The 23,458-nt window shown below is 40.6% G+C and overlaps 2 protein-coding genes across 2 annotated transcripts in view; both read right to left on the reverse strand.

The window, feature by feature from the left end:
- The window catches only part of LOC146609264 (class I histocompatibility antigen, F10 alpha chain-like), a 217,268-nt gene that overhangs the window by 128,928 nt on the left and 64,882 nt on the right, over positions 1–23,458 (reverse strand). The gene's annotated exons all lie outside the window — the stretch shown is intronic.
- Positions 1,859–10,455, reverse strand: brd2a (bromodomain containing 2a). The gene is made up of 12 exons (XM_085345809.1): positions 9,263–10,455; positions 6,449–6,752; positions 6,225–6,362; positions 5,860–6,010; positions 5,571–5,770; positions 4,969–5,451; positions 4,750–4,878; positions 4,435–4,626; positions 4,081–4,340; positions 3,680–3,990; positions 3,447–3,572; positions 1,859–3,290 (listed from the first exon to the last, which is right to left on the reverse strand). Exons 1-12 carry the CDS (start codon positions 9,292–9,294, stop codon positions 3,163–3,165), a joined length of 2,454 nt encoding a protein of 817 aa, XP_085201935.1. The 5' UTR covers positions 9,295–10,455; the 3' UTR covers positions 1,859–3,162.

Consider the following 23,458-nt stretch of genomic DNA (forward strand, 5'->3'; position numbering starts at 1 on the left):
TAAACTGTTTTGTTTTTTTTTTTACATGCAAAATGTTTTTATCTCATAATTTCAACTTAATCTGTTGTCTAGTATATTTTCTCTGCTCTGTCAATGTGGTCAAAACGCAATTTAATTTTCGCTATTAAAGTCGAAGTCACACGTTTCCGCCTACTGTGGCGCTCCTCACCTTACAGTGGCTAAAGCCAGGTGCTCTTGTGGTTGCCACAATACCGGAAGTATTTACATGTGGCAGGATACCAGTGGTGTAAATACGTATTGTGGCCACTGGAGGGCAGTCAATCTCTGTTATCAGTCTGTTCAATTCAATTTTATTTATACAGCACCAAATCACAACAACAGTCACCTTAAGGCGCTTTATATTGTAACGTAGACCCTACAATCATATGACCCCCTATGAGCAAGCACTTTGGCGACAGTGGGAAGGAAAAACTCCCTTTTAACAGGAAGAAACCTCTGACAGAACCAGGCTCAGGGAGGGGCAGAGCCATCTGCTACGACTGGTTGGAGTGAGAGAAGGAAGACAGGATAAAGACATGCTGTGGAAGAGAGACAGAGGTTAATAACAGGTATGATTCAATGCAGAGAGGTCTGTTAATACATAGTGAGTGAGAAAGATGACTGAAGAAGAAACACTCAACGCATCAGTCTACACCGCAGTGAGAACTCAGAAACGTTTATAGTTTAGAATATAGTTAATTTTCCTCATTTACTGGGTAGATTTATTTAAATATTCTCATTAAATATCTTATGATCAGTAAATCTGACACTGATGTGCTGCAGAAACCTTTAGAGGAACATTTATATATTTAGCCACACATGGCTTTGATTTACAATCGTCTCCGTCATAATTCTGTTGTCTGTTTTTACTCTTGCACTTTTAAGTGTCTGTAAAAACTCTAGTCCAGCTTTTTCCTGAGAAATGAAAAAGAAATTTATCAGCAGCGTCAGCGATGTGCTGAAGTCCAGTTCACTGTGTCCTCTTTGCTCTATTTATTTTCCAAGAAGAGATCCTGTTGCCTGGTAACTTCTGACTGCTTCATCTGGTTTTCACTTTCATCTTTCAAGGAGCTTTCATGAAAAATGAGCCAAACTAGACTAAGAGCAAAAACTAATTCGGCTGCAACAGATAAAACACCTTAATTTACATAAAATCCAATTAAAATATCACAAAAATATCTTTACATGTTTTTGTCCCAGCTGTCAGCATCATTACTGAATACATTTAAAGGCTGATATAAATATATCATTAATAAAATGTTAATAAAAGGTTGTTTAATATTATTAAGACTCCCAAGTTAAGAATAGATTTTAAATGTGACACCAAATACTTAAATGATCTTCTGTGTTATTCTGGACTTTTATCTGTTGTCAAAAAACTCATGTTTGGAAGTTTCAGCTGGTCTGTGGGGTTACACAGTGCAGCAGGACTGTTTTGGAGTATTAAATGGATTTTGTCTTCTTGTTCCCTTTTATTATTAGTAATAATTATTAATAATCAATATAAACATGTCAGAGAATCTCAGGATTTTTAATATGCAGGAAAACTGCTTGCAGCAGGATGCAGGCTGCACATGTGAGGATACATGAAGTCAGGCACTGTGAGAACGTCATTCAGAGGAACTCGATTTTAATGCTCAGTTCCAGTTGTGTGTTGTTCCCCTCTGTGATGAGAGCGTTTGTTTTAAAAAGTCCAGATTAGGGTTAAAAAGTTCTTTCAGCAAAAGAATAAACAAACTGCAGTTAATACTTTAATCTGCGCCTCTCTTTGATCGCCAAACTGAAAACTTTGATGTATTTTTTATGTCGTGTTGTTTGAACTCAGGATGTCAATAAAACGTTGCCAAAGTCGGTGAAAAGACGTCTCAGTTTATTTATGTACAGATGTTCAGGTGAAGCGATGGAGTACACAGGCTTCAGGGTTCTGACAAACTTCAGACTGAAAATACTTTAAAAAAGGAATCAAAGGGAAACAAAAACATGCTCAGAGGCTGTAGGTTATCTACACCTCCACAATCCCGACACGTAACCTGTCCACAAACGTTTGCTTTCAGTATGAAAAGTTTCTCCTTTTTAAAATTCCTCCTAAATAAATAATCCGCTGCAGAAGAACAGAAAACACACCTTACCCTAAAAATCACAAACTGGTTTAGTAGTACAAACAAAACGAAACAGTGCATCATCACAACACGAATCCATCGTCGGCGTCTACTCGATCAAAACAAACTCGCCGTCTCTAACCTGCTGTACTAAAGTTTAATCACACAAAGTAAAGTCAAATAAAACTGAAACTTTCAGCTGCCGTCGATCTCGAAGGCCGATTGTTTAAAGACAAACTTCTGGATTTAAAACCTCTCTGATCCGATGTTTTTGTGACTGAATTAAAGAAATCAGAGGAACAGATGTTATTGAGCACAGGACGAAACGCCCCCACAATTTATTAGCAGATTGGTCACATTAGAAAAAGCAACACGTTTACAGAGAAAAGGATGAGAAAACAGCCGACACAGAAACATTCATGCCCCTCCAACAGATGTGTGCAGATGTTCGTCAGCTCCTCTGTATCTCATGCGTTCTGAAGGTGCTTCTGTGTGCAGACCCACTTTTTCAACGCCTGCGTCAAAACTATGAAGAACGTCACGACGTCATTCGCACAGAAACACACACACAAATATTTCCCCTCTTTATCCACTCGGAAAAAAAAGAAAGAAACACAAACAAAAACGACTTCGCTCATGCCAGTTTCATTGTTCCCACAATGAGGGAATAAATTAGCTCCATAAAATGCTTCTTTATAAAAGAAATGTATTGAGTACTGTACACCTCGTCTATACAGCATAAAGACAGGGAGCACGGTGAGAAGGGAAAATTATCTCCAGAAATTAGACACATTCTGGCTCTAGCACCCTTATCCCTCCAACGCACGCCTCAATCTTCTTTATGTGCAGGAGATGGAGCGTCCCTCACTCCACCCGCCGAGGCCGGTTCTTCAGGGAGGAGAGCAGGAACCTCCTTCATGTCGGAGCTGAGCGCCGGGAACGCTCCATCTCTGCCGGGCTCGCCAGCCCTTCCTGCAGCTCCGTCAGCAGCTTTAAATAAGTTCAGTCCACTCGGGGGGAAAAGAGTCCAACGGGACATCTTTTCATATGAAGAGTCTGTCTCTCAGCCGGAGTCTGACTCACTTGTGTCTGAGGACGAGGACGAAGAGGATGATGAAGAAGAGTCAGAGGAGGAGCTACTGGCGCTGAGACGCGACGGCTGGGTGTGGGTGTCGGCTGCAGGCTTCTCGGCTGGAGGAAGAAAACAAAACAACATCAAGATGTGTTCAGAGGAAAACAAGAAAACTACATTATGCTCCATGGCTGTAGTTTTTGGTCATTTTTCAACACCGGGACCAGTTTAGTCGTTGTTGATAAAGTTTCACTCTTCAACCATGGACGACTTACGTTTGGTCTTCATCGGCTTCTTTCCAGAGTTGAGCTGACCGCTGACGTCCATCAGCCTTCTCTCCAGCTCCATCTGCTTCTCCAGAGCGAGCTCTTCCCGCGACTTTCCAGCACTGTTCTTACTCGCTGCAGACAGAAGACGAGAACATCAATGAGCTGGAGAACTTTAACCAAAGATCAACTAACCCAGTGCTTATTCATTTTCTTCCCAATGTTTTATGAGGTTCACTAACTGTAAGGCTTTCGGGGTTTCTTCCTCAGACACGTCATGACGTATCGCTCCAGCTCCCGCAGCGTCGACGGCTTCAGCGTCTCGAAGTCTATCTCAATCTCCTCGGGGTTGGTGTCTCGGAGCGACGGCTCACGGGACTGGATGATGTAAACGACACGGCCGAGCTTTTCGCCGGGCAGCTTGTTGATGTCCAGGCTGAGCTGGCGCTTCTCGTCGTACGACATAGGCGCCGTCTCCTCCTCTTCGTCTGAGTCAAAATGGCTCACGAGGGGATCGTGGGCCACCTGCGGGATGACGTTGGCCTTTTTGGATCTGTTGGAGGAAAGCAGGGAGTGTTTAACAAAATAAAAATGTGCACAATGCAGTCAACTCATAAACTGTCCAGTAGGTGGCAGCACTCACTTGCTCTTGTTGTTTTTCTTGCTCGGTGCCTTCTTCATCGGCATCACGGGGCAGGGCACACTCTTGCTCTTAGATTTTGGAGTTTTGGTCATTTTCGGGGTCTTGGGCGGCCTGACAGGTGTCACATCCTCCTCTATCCTCCGGTGCTTCTCTTTCTCAACCTTTTTCTTCTTCTTTTTGTCCTTCTTGTCTTTCTTCTTCTTGGGTTTGGCGATGGGGCCCTGTGAGAGTGCGGTGAGCTGCTCATGAACAGCTTTTAGCTGAAAGATCAAAAAAATAAAAAGATAAAATGGCATCAGTGCTGCGAACAACCGGTGTGTGAACATGTGTTTACAGACATGCTGCTGTACACACCTGCTCCTGCAGCTCTGCCAGACGGTTCGCCCTCTCCTCCTCAGAGTCGGAGCTTGGGCTGCTGTCGCTTTCCTCACTCTCGCTGCTGAGCTCACTCTCAGAGGAGGATGAAGAGGATGAGGAAGACGAGGAAGAGCTCGGTGGTGCTGGAGGCTCATCTGGCATTTTAGCAATACAGAACTCAAAAACATCCTGGAGAGAGAAAATGGTTTGGTTTAAAAAAAATGCAACTGAAAATGAGAAGTAGAAGTTTCAAATTGCGAGAATTTAAAAGTTCCAATTAATTTTTTTAATCATTGAAATAAAGAAAATCACCTGGAGTTTTCTGGCCATGGCCACCACATCGTGGTCAGGAGGGTTGTACTTGTAGCAGTTGGAGAACATCAGTCTAACATCAGCGGAGAACTGGTGCGCCTCACGGTACTCTCTGCCGTCCATCTTTCGCTAAAACAACAAAAGAAAAGATTTTAGATAAACAGTCTCTGAACTTCAGTTTCAGAAGTGATAAATTCAGTCTGTGGAATGAATGCGTACCTTGATGGTGCTGAGGTCCATGGGCTGTTTAATGATGTCGTGGTAGTCGTGAAGACCGAGCGACGAGGCATCGACAGGCTTGTAAAACGGCCAGGCGTACGCGGCGTGCTTCTTCGACAGCAGCTCCTTCAGGACGCCGCTGCAGTAACGCATCTGAGGGCTCAGCTTGCTGCGGCGCACCGGCGGCGGCAGGATAGAATCTGGTAAGTCCTTCTTAGGAGGTTTGATGGGTCGTCCGCTCACTCCCCTCCTGTTCCCTCCTGCTCCTTTGGTGCCTACAACCACTGCTGGTCGGCCCATATTCATGTTGATATTCATTCCCATCCCCATGCCCATGCCGCTGTTGTGGTCCACCCTCAGAGAGGTCAGGGTTAGCGGTGAGTTGTGCCCCAGCCCCATGCCACTAACGCCCATCGTGCTCATTATAGGCATGGGTACGGTGGTCGGAGTGGTTGTGTCCGCTTTCCGCTTCACACCTTTTTTCTGTAGATGAGAAAAGAAGAACAGAGGAAGTCAGAGGAATCCCGTTTCATGTCTAGTCTCCATGAATTTTAGAACACATTCCAAAAATATAAATAGAAGAAGTCAAGCGTTACAGTTACCTTAGCCGTGGGCTGGGTGGGCAGGAGACCTGTGATTGTGGGCATGGTCTGCTCAGTCTGAAAGGCGTGGGGCATGCTCTTGGACAAAATGGTTTGTGGTGGGGTGGAGAGGATTGAGTCGGGCGTTTCTGGAGTGGGAGGCGAGTATGCTGACTGAGAGACAGCTGGGACTTGATGAGCTGTTGTCACGCCTCCAGAGACTGAAAGAGTGAAAGAGGAGAATCAGGCTGTGAAGTGACTGATCTTGTCCTGAGTGTACTACAGCTGCTGGCCTGACACATCTGCTCACCTGCATTGTTTTTCCCTTTTTTGCCATTTTTTGCAGACTTGCTGCGTGGAGGTGGGGGAGGCAGCTCCAACTCTTCCTGAGGCATCTGAGCCACCTTCTGCAGGAACGCCTTTTCCAGAGACTGAGCCATCAGCACGATGTCATCTGTCGGCTGCAGTGAAGGAAATTCACACAAAATGGTTTTAAAACAATGATATTAACACACTTTATACATAATACATTCATTAACTATAGTTAATAACTATAGGCAACATCTAAAGACATAATTATATACAGATACATAATATACAAGGGTAGTATTGCTCTAAATATTTTATACTATATATTTTTACAATTTTTGGTTATATTGACCAGGGCAGATTTACCTTGTTATAAATGTAGCAGTTGGTAAACATGGTGTTGAAGTCCTGCATGCACTCACTGGCACTGCGGTAGTAGTTATTTTCTAATCTCTTCTTAATTGTGCCCATGTCCATTGGATTTTTTATGATCTTGTGATAGTCCTGGAGGAAGAGAGGCATTTTCAGGGTAGGAAACATTCAAACTTCACTCTTTAAACAGGAACCGAAACCTGAAACTATACACTCACCGGCAGGCTGAGCTTGACAGCATCCACGGGTTCGTGAAAGGGCCAGGCAAAGTGGTGCCTCCACAAAGATTTGAGCAGGACTTTCTGCAGGAACTGCAGTTGGTTGGTCATCCTCCCCTGGCGGTTGGGGTCCTTCACCGGGGGCTGCGGGGGCCCGGAAGGGGTCATCTGGCTGTGGGGGGGCATTCCAGGACTCTCAAAGCCCTCGTAGAGCAGTGAAGGTTTTCGGATGCGTTTTCCAGCTGTGCCACAGTTCTGATCCATCATTATTCCCAACATACTGGCATCGGGCCCAACATGGGAGCTGCAGAGAGCACAGTTACAAAGGAACTGAGTATTTTGGTTTGAGCTGTGATGATGAAATTCTATTAAGTTTTTCTTCTCATTATAGAAAGGTTACAATGAATATTCTGTGCTGTACATCCTGGGATTACCATGTAAGCTAATCAACTTTCATAATAAATAAGTGTTCCCTTGTTGACGTATGCTTCCTGTTATCATGTCAAATTTGATACAAAGTCAAAAAGGATACTACACGTTTGTTAGCAAGCACCCATCTGCCTGACCCTGAGCGCTCACACTGGGTGAACTGGTACAAGCACTTCCTCTTCTACACGTCTCACTCAGACTTAAACCCAACACCCATTTCCATGCTTTAAAAAAAAAACAACAACTTAGATTGTGGGAGGAGTTTAAGCTGCCATGTTACTGTAATGACTGGAATAGTGTAGAAAATTTACACACAAATTCTAATTCCTAACCTTGTCTACCACAAGCCACCCATTAGTCATTAACACAGGATTGTGATTATATATAAACAGAGCTTAGGGTACACATTAACTTGTCACAGTATTAACACTAAGCCACTCCTACTTCTTGTTGTTCTGTGTTTGACAGGTGCGAGACACCGACTATCTAAACTCGTTCTCTGCAACCATGACTGTACCTATGAGCGCCTGGTGACTTCAGAGTTATGTTTAGATGACAGGAGAAAACAGTTCTATACAAAAGTCACATTACCAATACGTAACACGACACTTTGCACCAGCGAAGGAAGACCATCTCTGTTGAACTCTGGTGTTGACCTGACTTACCATTGTGCCTCCATGTGTACCTTTAATAACACTAAGGTGTAAAGAAAGCATATCCTTATACACTCTAGAGCCAAACAGCATAGTTACGGGTACTGGATATAAAGTAACAGTAGTTGTATTTTATGTCATTAACTGTGCAGTATTTTCAGAGTCTGGTTACTTGGATGGGGACTGTTGGTGGCATTAGCATCAAATCTACAGTGACACTAATGCTAGTATTTTTAATTTAAAAAGAAAAATGTAAAAACCAGCAATTCTGTTTATTCAGTTGTCCTCTTTCAGTGCTGCAAAGTATTGACTCACCATGATCCACCTTCACTGGCCCACCATCTGAACCACAAGACTTACAAGACTAACCAAGGCCAGAGGGGGTATTTAAGGTCACCCGCCTGAAAACTGGTTTCTACCAAAAGCCTGAAACAGCTGGTGTTGTATTATTGGATGCTGCACCATTACCATTAAGTCAAAACAGAAAATTGTTTTTTTTTTTTTAAGTTCCACATTTAAGCAAACAGTGCAAGTAATATAACCATGGGATTAGTAGCTTAAGTCTCCTATGCATAGCCTAAAGGTATGTTTGCACTGATCCACCCTACACACAAAATGTAAGAAGAATTAGCAACATGATACAACAAAAGGAGTGCAAAGCTATTGTAAACCAGTCATTTTAAATGATACAACTGTTGGAAACACATTTGACAGTTAGTGTACTTTATTATTAAAAAGGGAAATAATCATGTACAAAATATAACAGCACTACACAAAAAACATGTTGGCCCAAAAAATATTTAACAAATTAAGAGACAAAAAATAGATTCTCCATTAAAGTATTAAAAATTTATCATATTTAGAGACAGTTTTTTGGCATTATCGGATTAGTTCAAAATGATAGCAGCTGCTAACTACTGGGGCTAGTGTGCGCTGTAACCAGGCAACCAAGGGAAACACCCAACATATATACTAATAACCCTACATTAAAAATAACATTTACCAGAGACATTGACAGGCTCTCTGTATGTGTGACAATACTACTTTAATAATACATAAATAACTGGTAGTGGTGCTACTGATAACGGAGCGTTAGCCGTTATGCTACAATGGAGTCGTTACACCGGCGATCACAACAACCCCATGACCGCCACATGGCTACAACAACAAACCAGCGAAACACGCAGTGACTCTGCCGTGGCGGTGCGCCCGACCCCCCTACGTATGTACTTGCACAACGATCAAGTTTAACTATGGTTTTGTGCTACACAAATGCCACATTTATACATTAGATAAAGCCTTCTTAAAAGATGCCAGGTCAGCATTGTCAATTGTCACTGTCAATAAACGCAGACATACAGCACCAAACGTGATACTTACGCGTCTCATGAGCAACCCTTTGGGCTCAGGCTAGAGCTAGTAATGCTAACTGCTAGACAGTGTGAGAGAGCGGCCAACGGCAGCCGAAAATGGCGCCGGCACAGCGCTCAACAGTCGCAGTTTGTTATGTTAAAAAGCCCAAAACAACCTTACTTCTTCCACATGAAAGTCACTTCTAATGCCTGTAACGACACGATAAAGTCCTTCCTGTAGCATACTCAGCGTCCACCTCTCTTCAACTGGCATTACAGCAAACAGGGTGCCCGTTCCGTTATATTTAAAATAAATAACCATAAATGTTCACAATATTCCGACTGATGGAAAGCTGAGAGTCAGTTATACCGGTAGATACCTGTCAATGGGCGGGTTAACAGCCATTTCCATCGGGATGGATCCGGATTCTGTTTTTAGCTACACTCAAACCAGGATCCGTCTCCAGTCGTCAGATCTCTCCGTTCCCCGCCACGGAGCTCTCTTTCAAATCTGCTTCGCTGAAATGGCGACTATGCGACTACACCCGGCTTTTTATAGACCCGTCGCAAAACCCATTGGACACACCACCCCAAAACGTCCCCGCCCCTTGGATTTCTACTGGCTGTTCACGACGTCAGTTAAAATGACCACACCCCTGGATACTGAAACTCTCCAACCTGCAATTCATGTCAGCCTATTCGCAAGATTTTCCTGTCCGTCAAATAAGTTGCACAACACTATTGGTCCACCCTTCTACAGCCTTTAAGATATACTGTATGCAACTGGCTCCGCCATTATTATCCCTCCAGAAAGCGAGGGCAAGGAAGCCAGCCTGCTCCATATCATATTACATTACGTCAACGTGTTGAGAGCGACGACGGGTATTGGTCAAAGCTGCTGTAACGCGGGCTTTCAGGGTAAATACCATGAAGCCTATTGGTTGTTGCATCCAGTCACGCGTACCCTCGAAGAGCCAAGGGCTTCTTCCCACGAGCGTTGTACTAAACAGTACATCCGCATTTTTTTATCTAAGGGAAACGAAGCACAGCCGCCATCTTTAAGCACGTTGAGAGACAGTAATATGATCAAATAACCCTCAACTCAAAACACACAATGTCAAGAAAAACCTGTAAAACGCCGTATATTCGATTTACACGCGCAAACGGTGTAAGATCCCAACACTTGGTGAAGAAAGCGCCACAATTTTAACAGTCAGACCAGCCAAGCCTGTAAAACGAGGCCTCCACGACCCGCAGTTACACGCTGTGAAAGGGCGCAGATCAGGCCTTACACATAATTTAACTAAACGATGTTTGTGCTGAAGCCATCATTTACATCTTTCATCAGCAATAAAAACCTAACACGAACACCTATAAGAAAGTCACAGAAACCAACGCCTGAATGACACAGCAGTTTTCATTAACAACCTCATCCAAAGCCTGATTAAATCAAGCTCCAACCGAAATATTTACAACTACGTTAACCAATACAGTCCAAGGGAATAATTAAATTAAAGATTGGACTATTGTTTTAAAGATTAAACCATCAAACCACACCTTTGTGGTTCAACCAAACAATAAAAGACCAAATAACATCAAGATAATAGTACAAAAATCGTACTTAATAAACCTATATAAGCGGCTTCTTTTTTTTAAAAAAAAAAAAAAACGACTTAAACTCATTGAAACGACGACACACAAAAGGTTACCTAACCACTGCGCCCATCCCCCACACCAAGGTTACAAATTCTCTGCAATGTCACTGAAATACACGATACAGCACTGGCACATATTAATACAGATTCAAATATTTCTAACGTTTTCATAACATTGTGCTGTAAAAACAAACATTAAACTAAACATTTTTAAAAATATATATAAAAATATAAAATGAATGTTGAGTATAAGTCAATAAAGTCTGGAATGTAAAGTAAGTAAGAAATTCCAATGATAAATCCCAAAATAATGCGAAACCTTTCTTCAAATTATCTTCTTGTCTTCCACCTCGATACTTTTTAACCAACACATTTCCCTCAAACATGTCCGCCTTCTTCCCCCATTCCCTGCGCAGGGTGGGGGAGGGGAGTCATGTGACGGCTCGTGCCCGTTCATCAAATCTGGACACGTGGCATTCTGCAAACACCGCGATAAAATGTGTTCAACGCGAGCCCGAGCTCATAAAAACACCGTGTCCATATCCAGAGAGACGCGCAGATTATTCGCCACAATTAGGCGAATAAAGTTGTCGAAATATCCGAACAAAGGACATACTTTCCGTAGGATTTGGCTCATTCTGATTGGCCAGGCGTGACCACGTGACTAAAAAACGATTGCAGTTTTATTGATTGCGCTGTTTGCCGAACTCTTGCACCTGTAATCCGTTTATGATCGCCGTAATAATCCACATCTCATTTGTCGGAGTTTGTCAAAGAAAAATACTGACATCTGTTTTTTTCTTCTGATCGTGATTGCTGTCGATCTGCGTCTGCGTTGCACCATGAAACATGGCGCATGCGCTTATCCCACGTAGACGCCTTGCCAACAATGCCCCCAGTGTGCGAGAGCGACGCTGATCCAGGAGCAGTTTTACCCATAAAATACGTTCTTGTGTTCTGCACTTAGTGTTCCCTGGAAGGAGGTGGGATTCAGCTGGAAGTGATGAGTGTTATTTTACAGATTAAAGCAGGAAAAGGGGATAAACTGGGGATTTTATATAAATAGTTTTTTAACAACAATTTAACTTGTTCTGACATTAAACTACAATCTATTCCTTCCCCTACCCTGTCCTATCTAGTATGTATGTCTCTTTAGACGCATATCCATCATCTCCGCTTTTGTCTCTATTTTTTAATGTAATTTTGAAAAATGTTTTTGGTATTTCTCTAGTCTTGTTATTTTTCAGGTATTATGTGCCTGTGGAGTGTTATGTGCACCTTAGTATTTGTATTTCAAATAAGATTTGAAAATGGACAATAAGCTTCACTGAAGTAGTCCCTGATGAGTCGAGACTTTTGCATCACGTTAAAGTGGAGTTATCATTTCACTGCTGGATTCCAATGAGATTATCAGACACGTAACTGTGTTATCAAAATAATAAAAGCAACATCTTTTGATCCCAGATTTCAGTTAGCATGTAATTCATTTAGACAGCAGTTATTTAAAACCATGTTCCCCCAGGCACACTCAGGGAACAGCCGGTGATCTGTTGGATGTTAGATAAAAACTCAATCTGCACAATAAGGGTGTGATTATTGTGCAACCGGCCTGAAAATGTTGCACAGTGGATGGAAACTGAACTGCACATCCTGTATGTGATCATATCTTTGTATCGACTGACTGTTTATTGTTAAACAAATATTTTTACTGGTGAGCTTATAGAGGCAATATTGATAACGACAACAAAGATGCACATTTCATAAATTTGTTTACATAATTTTTCTTTATCAGTCTTGCAACTTTTGTAAATCACATTTTAAAAGTAAACACTTGCATTCACCAGTGCAAGCTGAAATTTGATAGGTGGTGTATATGTACTGCAGTATTTGTTGATAAGTATCTCATAGAAAATACAGATACTCTATTTATAGTACAGTTACTGACTTTGTCTTTCTTGGTTCTCACTATAAAGAATATAATTTTGACTGAGACACATGTTGTTGTTGATGTCATAAGTTTAATAGTCAGTGGAGCTTTTTAATCCTCTGTCCACTGCTAAACATTTATACATATTTGCAACTTTATCTTAAAAAGTTTTACTTTTAATTTTAAACATCTGAAGTGAAACTTTTACCTGTTAAAATCTAATTTGTATCTGAAATTATCTGAAAAATTATAAAAGAAAACCATTTGAACCGTAGGATTTTTTTCAAGAATGAAAAAGTGAAACTGTATTTAGTGAAAGTGAAAGCCTCATGAACGACTCGTGAGTCATTTTTGTTCATGGACAAATAACATGGATGTGTAAGTATAACCACTGTGGATGTGGAAATAATGTCCCTGTGGATATCTGAAATGTTTTTTTTAACTAAAAAGAACTGAATTACCAAATAATCAACAATCCACAGGCCTGTACACTTAAACTAGGTGTACCTCTAGATATCATAGCATTAGATTTAAGTAGAGTGTACGTCTAAAGTTGGAGATATCTTGAAATAATCTCCCAAATGTAATGCATAAGACTAATGCTCAGGCTCATATAATGATAACCTGAAGAAATACTGTGAAGTATATCCAGAATTACATAACATATGGAATCAGCGATGGTAAAGAGTAGGTCAGTTACATTAATGCCTTTATGTTTGTTTCTTGCAGGGGAAGAAGGATCAGCCTTCAAGAAGCAGTAATGTAGGCAGAGGAAGAGGAGGGAGGATTGCGTCAGAATCAGCCTCCTCTGACTCATCAGCCCTGCTCTCTCCCTGACAAACACACACTCCCCCCTCTGTTTCCATGTTTGACTGCGTAATCTTGTCACATGAGAGCAATCAGTCCAGAAACAGTTGCCAGGGAAGCTTTTTCATTCCTTACAAAAAGACAGACTCGGGGATCTTAGATGTTGTTAAATTGATTGCACTACAATAAACGCTTTCTGAGTGCCTGGGTTTTGTCCCCGTGTTTGCGTAACCTTGTATGTACAGCTCTCTGCTTCAGTCCATTCACTCATTATGGCTGACAAGCCTTCCCTAGCAACAACAGTTCCTTTTACTGCTGATGTGAGGAGCAGTGTTCGGATACAGAAGCTCACTGTGCAGTTCAGGTTCCCGTTCAGCAGCGTTTCTGTGCTGATATCGCTTAAACATCCTTCTCCCTACAAACGCTCATGTCACCCACATGCTAACTCATGCTTACTATGTCAACAGCCGGGCTCACATGTGCAGAATCATATGACTTGCTGATTTTCCATTCGCTGCTTTTTTCATTTGCATCCCAATGTGCCACTGTTTGCTTTGCAAAGCTGAACACATTTGCACTGTTTCCATTGGGCTGATTGTGTTATTGATGCACATGCCTCTATTATTTCATTTTTCACTTTGCTAACATGCACTCACAGAAACTGTCATGGTGCTGGGTCGTTGACCCAGCGTTTTGTGTTTTATGGTTATTTTCTTCTGTTCTAGTTATTCTGATTTTGTTGTTCTGTGTCCTCCCCTTGTGCCCTGTTCGTGTTCTGGATTTCCTGTTTTATTTTGAAGGTCTGTGTCTGTTGTCATTGTGTTCAGCTTGTATCCTCCAGATCGTCTTTGTGTACTGGGATCAGCTGTTCTTCCCTCCTGTGTGTGATTACCTGATTTGCTTGTGTGTGAGTGGGTGTCGGTCTGTGCTTGTCTGTGTTCCATGGCGTTTCGTTCCTCTCTCTGCGCCACACCCCGTTTCTTATGTTCTCAGGTTTGTTAATTAGTTTTTCCAGTTTAGGTTTCTTTAGTCATTTCTCACTGTCAGCTCTGTCACCCTATTACATGTAAATAAACGTCACTTGCATTATCAGTCAACTGCCTGCATTTTGGGTCCTTTTCCTTCCAACACCACACGGCTCGCCTCGACAGCCGTGACAGAAACACAGAACCTGGGGTTCAGCAGAAGTCTGTTTCTGTCCCTACAGGTACCGTCTACACAAATGTGGGCTTAATGCACCTCAAGACAACAATGCGCCTTTTCAAGGACCACAAAGGTGTATGTAAGTTTCCATATTAGCACCATTTTAAGGTGTGGAGATATTGAGGTAAAAGATACATCAATATACAGCATATTATATCTTGCAGTTTTTAGGTTTTCACAGTTTTCTATGTTTTTAAGTTACAGGACAAACTTTAAATACATTCTGTCAGTCTTGTATGTCAGTGTTGGGTTAGCAAAGACTGGATGGATGCAGGCTGTTTGCCTTTGTTCTTCTTGTTCCTGCTGTTTTTTTTCCAGGTGCTCCAGATAAGCTTCATATAACACATTTTAGCTTAACTGGTCTTATAAACTGGAAATAGTTTTCTAAGACTAGAAAAGTGTTGTAAATGCTTCACTTTCAGTGTGAGTGTATAATTGAATGGAAATATCTGAAATGAATGGGTAGGCCTACTCATGCATGCAGCTGTGAAGATTTTTGCACTGCTGCATTAGGTACAAAATCCCCACCAGAGGTTCAAAACGGTCTCATTGTTAGAAGATACGAATCAGGAGGATACAAACGAGCGCAATCCTGTCGAGGCAGCAACAGGAGGATATTAGGATGATGATCACAGCCCTAAAGGTGTAATATGAATATTGATTCTTCTCTCACACACACACACACACACACACACACACACACACACACACACACACACACACTTGTTGAGTGTCATTTACATTTTCATTTAGAGCAGCTTTTACACTTTCTCTAACATCCCTTTCACTTTTGTTGTCACAGATACAGAAAGTCCTCTAAGCTTCTTATTGTATCACATTCACGTTGAGATTTACTCATTGATACTTTCAGCAGTTTAAAGAGCAGAGATCCTGAAACTGAAAGACTCACAGGCTGGACTCCTGCAAGAAGTAATGACTAGGAAGACAACAGTAGCTTAATTAGGCATTCATGCAATGGGAGTTGTGTGAAACTGAGTAGGACACTTCACAAAAAAACAAAAGGGTAGTCGTGACTAGAGAGGTGAGACATTTCCAAATGAATAGAGATGGTCTCTCTCTTGAGGAAGGTTTCCTGGGTGGAGATAAAGACGGGAGTCTATGAAATGAAAGTGCTCTGATCAATGTGTTTAGAACAGTTTTCACTGCACTCTGCTCACTGTTCAGCTCATAAACCAGCTACACCAAAGCAAAATCAACAAAGATAATCATGAACAAGAGATGAGATTATCATGCTTAATCCTACACGAGTAATCTCTTTTGGAGCATATGCCTCTGAGGCTGCTAGTTTTGTTTGAAGGGTGGAGCTGTGAACTGCTGCTGGACACTCTTTAAGGCTGCAGCAGAAAGTTACAATATACAAAGTACAGAGAAAGAAGAAAGTGAAAGACAACATAGAGACAGAACTGTTTCAGTCTGTTTAACAGCCAGAAAAACGGTTGTCCTCAGGTGTGAATGCAGGCTTATCATCCCTTTGTGCCTCCTCTCCTCGTCTGTTTACCTCTCACAGGAATATGCAAAACAGTGCAATTGTTAAACCTTTGAAACTCTCCAACGGCGGTTTGGTAGAAAGTTTAACTGGCTTGTTTATTCAGTCCTGCAGGAAAGAACAGAGTAAGGCTGAGTGTCATCATCTATGCTGTTGCATGCTGGGGTAGCAGGCTGAGGGTCGCAGATATCAGCAGACTCAAGGCTAGTAATGTTGTGGGAATGAAGCTGGACTCCCTTAAGGTGGTGTCAGAGGCGGATGTTGTCCAAAATGAGGACAACATCCTCTGATCCTCTGATTCTGATGTATGCTGTACAATCATTTCACCGTGGGGGAAAAAAAAACACAGTTCAAATAAGTTATTAAAAGGCTAAATTACTGACTTTATGCCCACAATGGGTGAATGTAAACTTCTGACCACAGTCGTAAATCAAAATGATGGAGATTCAGTTTTAGGGAGAGCTTTCAGACTTGAGACACTTGAGTTGTGTTTTTGTTTACTTTATTTAAAGCGACAGTGCACATTAATCTGCACAAGCCCTTAAGTTCATAAATATATCAGCTTTAATCATCCAAGCTAATGTTCATCTGCAGATTGATGGCATTTACAGACAATAAAGAAAGATATTGTCTGTAAATGAGATACAGATTCATCTAAACATGTTTAAGAAACGAAGCACAGGAATGGTGAAACAAAAACATTAGCACTATAACGTTACATGTCAAACATTAAAAAGCACTGAAAAACTGGCACACAACACACAATGTCTAAAACACAGAAAATTATTAAAACAGAGACTTACAGTTATGACATGTTTGATTAACCACTGCTTTACAGAGTGGAAAAGGAACGCTACGGTAGCCTTCAACAAGCTCTCCTCTGGTGTGGATATATTTTTATTTTGTGCATTGAAGTCATTAAGAGGAGGGGAAATATCTGCAAGTCTAATCATGTTTCCAAGTTTAACAAACAAGATCTTTATTTAGAATTTTACACAGATATTAATTTGACCTTTTATCTGTTTTTGAACTTAAGCATTCAGTGTATAAATTGCTGTGTGGTCGAGTCTGTCTGTGTCCAACCTGTAAAACAGGAGCTCGTATAACAGATCTGATCTACATCTTTGAGAGCTCAGTTATCTAAATCCTAAACTTTTCTGAATTGTGTTTTAAAACTAAGTTATGAATGTTTTTATGTCAGTACATTTATATTTATTAACAACTGTCTTCTCCCCGCTGTAGTTCCATCTGGATATGAGTCTATTTGCAGGCCTTACAAGCAGATCTTGTACTTCACAGCTGCAGTCTGTAGAATATCAAATAACTACACTTACTGAACCCTTTTTACCTTGCTTTTAATCTGGCATTCAGTTATGTATGTTGCTCATATTCTGAGGTATGCTTGGGTAGCATGGGGGGGGGGCAAGCCTCATGACCCCTGCTGGATGCAAAATTTGAACCTTGACCTGTTGTTCCAAAGACAATAGTGTTGCCATTGAAACCCTACTACATCACTCATTGTGTTACAGCCTAATGATGATTTTGCAATTATTACCCCACAAACACAAACCAGAGTTTCTCCTTCATTGCAGCTTAGTTTCATTTATGGCCTACTTCTCATTTTTAGACATATAAGTTCTTTACTAAACACTCGAAGGGGCTTAGCTGCCTACAAAATCGGACGGATCATCCCCACATATATTGAGGCTTAACTTTTCGTTCGGGGCTTCCATTGTGGCTGCAGAGGCCTGATGCATCTTCATAGTCTGTATATACACAGCAGCAAGAAAAGCTCTGAATGGAGAAGTCGCACGAGCTACCAACAAAAGGCTAAGATGTAGATAATGAGAGAGAAATTAGACAAGTATCTGCATTTGTTTATGGACCCTTAAATTAAACATTTTATTATCCTTATAAAAACATGAGTCTGTCTGCTTTATTTTTCAAAGCTTTTAGTGAATCATGTGGAGCTGCATGATGCGGCGCCCTCTTGTGAATGAGCCATGTGAAGCTTTGTTTTGATGTTTACATTCACAGTCTCTCCATTTAGAGCTCATCTGTGTGCACGTGTTCTCACATTTACGATATTCTGATTACTGAAAAAGCCTGAACCTGAAACTTGATGTGGGCATGACCGACTAACCTGTTTAGAAAAACATATGGCGCCATCTACTGACCACAAGTCACACTTGGTATTTAAATTGTATTATGTCTCCATCTGATGGCGACTATGTGAAACTTTAAAATAAACATATTTTATGCTCCTGGTTTCCTGCATACTGTCACTCCAAAAGTGCAAACTGTATTTATTTATTTTAAATAAGCTCAGGCATTATGGAAAATGAAATAAAAGTAGTTTTTATACTAGTTTTCTATTTTTTTTATTCCAAACAATTTGGCTTTGACAGACTAATAATAGCAAAATAATATTATGTTCTAGAATCAGCATATTTTCTCAAAACTAATTAAAATCTTTATTATTGGTCAAATTACAGCTCAGAATAAAATGAGATAAATTAAAAAGGTATTATCTTATTCTTTAGTATTATGCTCATTTTTTTTTCTTTATTTACCGCTCCAGTGCATCTCAGCCATTGTTTTTTTTTTTAAGTTAACCACCTGATTTCATAAACTTTGCTGATGCTTCAAATCAGCTTCAGTTAAACTGAGAGAAAACATTTTTAAACTAAATGAGGACAAATGATTTTCCTTCCCAAATGGCTGAAAGTCTGCAGAAAGGCAGACTGTGATGGAATTTTGAATGAACATTAGGAGAAGAAAAAGAAAACATTTCTGCTTATGAGAACTTTGTTGTTCTAAACAAACTTAAATAATTGCAGACTTAAGATATAAAATACTGTAAATATACATCTTAAGATTGGTGTAGCCTAAGTTAATGTCTGGCTGACTGTAAAAGTGGCTGGGTTTTCATACATATTTGTTCACACAGACATTTCTAAACAATTAAAGCTGAAAAAAGGAAAAAATAATGTTCTGTAGATCCAGTTTTATTGAGCTTGTAAATCGGTCATAGATTCCCTTAACTTCAACAAGCAAGTGTCTCCCCTCTAATTTGTGCGCCACTGCTGTGCTCAGTGAAGCACCAATGAACTTGCAACTCCTAAAATGTACATATTAAATGCATAACAGTGGAAATTATTATTATGATTCATTTGTTTTCTTTTCTTTTCACTGTTTATTTTAAACAGTAAGCATGCCCATGGCAGGAAAAAGAAAGAAATCAAAAGTGCCACCACTTCCTGTGTAGGGCTCTGCAGGGCTTTCTTAAACTTGTCACTTCTCTGTTATGTGGATGATGTGGTCTGATGGTTCAGTAAGCTTTTCTACACTTACCAGCATGTGGTTTTCCCTGAAAAACCTCATACTGTTCCACCCTTCTGCTCAATACAAACTGCAGTGAGGTGTGTAATGCGAATTGAAGTTACTGTTGTTATGATTTGGGGCTGTATAAATAAAATTGAATGGAATATTCTTGTTGTTGTTGAGCCAAGATAGCTTTTTTTAATTGACGTAACTTCCGGACCGCTTTGTCCATCTTACCGGTTTCGTGCCAAAGTATCCCCGACAGAATTTGTTTCCCCTGTGCTGGGAGCACGCAGGAAGTACTGATGTTTTCATTTTGTGAAAAAGTGAAAAATTAGTATCGTTACATTACCATTCAGTTTGAGGGTTACAACAGAAAATTATATATTTATTGCTCATGGGGTATCAGATGGGATTGTTTTAATAAACCATTACCTTTTTGGCTGATAACTATTTTTATTCTCCTGTAACTTTACTATATAAAGAGCTAAATCCTCCAAAGTTTCAGGAGTAATGCTTCATAATAAGAAGTGTTTGTGAACTAAAAATCAGCAATGTGGGATACTGTTTGTCCGTGATTTACACAGGGGGAACAAATTGTGGCAGGATCAGCCTGGTATTATTTGTATCCCACTATAACTTCGTTGTATAAAGAGCTAACATCTCAAAAATGTCAGGAGTAGTTAGTCATTATAAGAAGTGTTTGTAAACTAAAAACCAACAATGTGGGATACTGTTTGTCCGTGATTTGGACAGTCCAGCGTGTGCTCCCGACGCAGGGGAAACAAATTCTGTCGGGGATACCTAGTTTGTCCGGCTTTTAACGTTTTTTTATGGATTTACTAAATCTTGGGTCGCGGTGAGACTGTAACATCTTCTTCAGCTCTTTCGGCGTCACGGCTGCTGCCCAGCACGCCCCTTTAGGCTGGTTTCCTGACGTTGTCTGCTACGTAGGCTACCCTGGTTTGCTTTGTTTTTAGCCTGTCTGCTAGCAGCTTGCTAACCTCAAGCGATGCTGTGTGTGGACATTACTCAGTGTTACAGGACGATACCCGTCTGAAGCTGGACTTCAGGAATAACAACGAGTTTATCATGGAGTTTTCGCCCGTGGCCACCACACAAGCTAAGGACCTACGTGTTTTCTCAACATCGGTACTTGTTCCTCCAATTAGTCAGTCTTAATTATTATGCGTAATTAGTCTGCCTGGACCTGGTCCCTGGACGGCTGCTGTTCCACCAACTGCACAAACCACTGTTATTCCGCCTGGCTTCCCAGTCTCAAGGTCAGCCACCTCATCTTTACCAGTTCCAGTTTATTATCACCTCACATTGACCATATTTCACACCCAGGCTTAATAATCTAATTACTGTGCGGTGTAAGCCTCTGTCTGTCCTGCAGTTATTGCCCTGCTTAACAGTATAGCCTTATATCTAACAAATCATTTATGCTTAGCAGTTTTGTAACCTCTCAAAAGTTAGATTCATGGATTATCCGACTAATGTTACCCGAAGAGGTTTGTGCATCAGTTTTAATGAGTGAAATTACATTATTTTATTAGTGTATTACTTGGCACTGATTAGCTGATATGTGTGGCTGTGCGTTGCACCCCTGTAATTTATAATGATGATAATGATTAAGTTATATTTATCATGATAGTTTGTAATGATGTGTGTCAAAGCTGGAGTTGTAACTAAATGAATCATTAAATTCGCTCTTTAACCTTTCATCTGTTTGCGCTAACTTCTGGTTCCAAAAACACAACATTGCAAAATGCTAAAATATTTTAGTCCATCTTTTATACTCTCTGTGCTGTAGACTTATGTGTAAATGGGTAAAATATAGTTACAATGAAGAGCAGTAGAAGACAAACTGTACCCCAATTTCAAAGCTCAGGCATTTTTACCATAAAACTATGTAATCATATGATTTCCTGTAGTTCAGTCATCCTTCTGAACCATTAACAGCACACTCATTGGATACAGGGTAAATCTAGAAAAAGAATTAGAGTGACAGATCTGAAATATATTACAAAAAAATCTAGAAACTTCTCCTAAACTTTAGCATCCAAACTTGGCACACAGGTATATCTTGTTCCTGAAGTCTAGAGGATCTATATCACATATTATGGCTCCATCATGTTAACTGGCATCCACCTACCAATGAGCTACAACAACACAGCGCTTGTAGCATTCATGCACCTATAACACCTTATAAAACCATGGTATCAGTTTAATTCCATGACATCTATCCAGTTTCTATCCTCAATACTTCAAAAGTTCAGTTTTCCTGCTCTAAATCTATTTTATACACTGAACAGTTGACGTGGTCCCCTAATTATACATAGATGTAATATGTATATATATATATATATATATCAGAAAGCAGGAGACCACATGCTCTGCTGTCCTGTCACAATCACAAAGTTGCAGACAGTTGTCTTCAGAGCTTTGATTTAGTGCATTAGCTCTGTGATTAATGAGTAAATAACTCATTCCTCATTAGGTGCAGCAGTAAAAATGAAAGTGCATGAAAATGAAGGTGGGCGACATCTAGTGGCAACAGTGGTTGTTGCACTGCCACATAAAGCCTCACATATGTGATTCACCTTTCAAACATTTTCTAGAATTGTAACTAATGTTGCAAGAATCACTCAAATGTCCTCCCAATCTGACTTAATTTTATAATTTTATATATTTGTTATTTGTATTCCATATAAAAAAACCACCTGCCTGAATAATTTCATCTAGAAAATAATAATTTTATAAAAGCATTGAGAAATGGATTTGTCATTGATTATACATTACATATTGGACAGGGAAGATGTTAATGAAGCAGTGGGTGTGACTGATGTGCTGTGATGTGTTTATATGGAAAGTCTGTACTCGTGTCATTATTTTTGCTTTCACTCCAGATTTCTGTCTTATTTCCCTACATTATCTTCATCTTTTATTTATTTACAGTCAGTAAGAAAGGAACCCCTTGATAATATAACACTGTGAATAAGAATAAATGTATAGATCCCAAAGGGAAATTGATATGTCTGACACAGCTCGCGTATTATTGTATGAAAACTGAAAAGTCTGAAGGCAGTGAATGATTTTTTTATATCTCAGTTTTACAAAGGAGAGAGCAGAGCCTACAAGTACTGATGTTTGTTTTTTATTTTTTCTACAATAAAAATGTTAAAATGGGTCATCAGAGTTGTTTAGGATGTCTTTAGTGTGCACGAGTATATTTGACTAAACACTGAGAGTAAATGTATTTCATCTTATTCGGTGTCGCCAACTCAAAATATTCCCACATTTGCGAACGCTTCCTTGATGGGTCCAAAATACACTAAAGCAACACTTTTTTACTAACGCACAGTGCAAATGGTACAATACGTGAAAAAGTGTTTCAGTCATCTTAAAAACAGTCTTGTGCCAAAGTTTCAAAGCTCTGCCCGTCATGTTGAACCAGCCGACATATTCAGTGTGAATGAAGCAGCGACGTGAACTGAAGCAAACTCCGGCCCGCTGCTTCACAATAAATAACTTATTGAGTTCCAGGAATCTGTGTTGGTAGCAACAAAGCTGCTAGCTAGTTATCTATCATAAACAATCTGATCTCTATGCTGTGATCAATGTTAGCTTGAATATTTGACAGACATGGCTGGGGGTAGGAAAGGGAGAAAGAAAGATGAAGGAAAAGAAAAACAGAGGGGAAGAGGGACAGTGAGAAAGGACACTTGAAAAGAAAAAACCTCCCGGATCACCTGTTGAGAGGAAAAAAGAGAGAAACATAATAAACACAGCACCATCACATTAATCCATCTGAGTGTAAATAACAGTAAATACTAAATATTGAATGTTGTTGTGCAGCACGCAGGACCGACAGCGCACAATGTGCTTTGAGGTAGCAGCCAAGAGAGGTGTGGTTTGTGTCTGTGAACACCTGTGTGTACACCTGTGTGCACACCTGTTTGGATCAGCGCGCTTGTTTTCAAAAGGTTTCTCCATCTGCTGGAGGGTGTGGGGAGCCGTAGCCCCGGCCCTGCCTGCATGGATTCTCAGCAGGGCTGAAGATTCGGGTTTGCTCGGAGGGACTCGGCTCTTGTTGTTCACTATGAAGAATCACCTCATTCACAAACAACGCTTCACTAAAAAAACAGCT

Source organism: Diplotaxodon limnothrissa, linkage group LG22 (assembly GCF_057381915.1).
Source record: "Diplotaxodon limnothrissa isolate DT_005_m linkage group LG22, D_limnothrissa_male_GT1.1, whole genome shotgun sequence".
NCBI classification, from domain to species: Eukaryota; Metazoa; Chordata; class Actinopteri; order Cichliformes; family Cichlidae; genus Diplotaxodon; species Diplotaxodon limnothrissa.

Coding starts and splice junctions, on each gene's coding strand:
- brd2a (XM_085345809.1), bottom strand. CDS start 9,294: ATGGAAATGGCTGTTAACCCGCCCATTGACAG. Junction 5,771..5,859: donor AAAAGGGAAAAACAATGCAG/GTGAGCAGATGT, acceptor TCACTCTTTCAG/TCTCTGGAGGCGTGACAACA. Junction 3,291..3,446: donor GAAGCCGATGAAGACCAAAC/GTAAGTCGTCCA, acceptor TTCTTCCTCCAG/CCGAGAAGCCTGCAGCCGAC.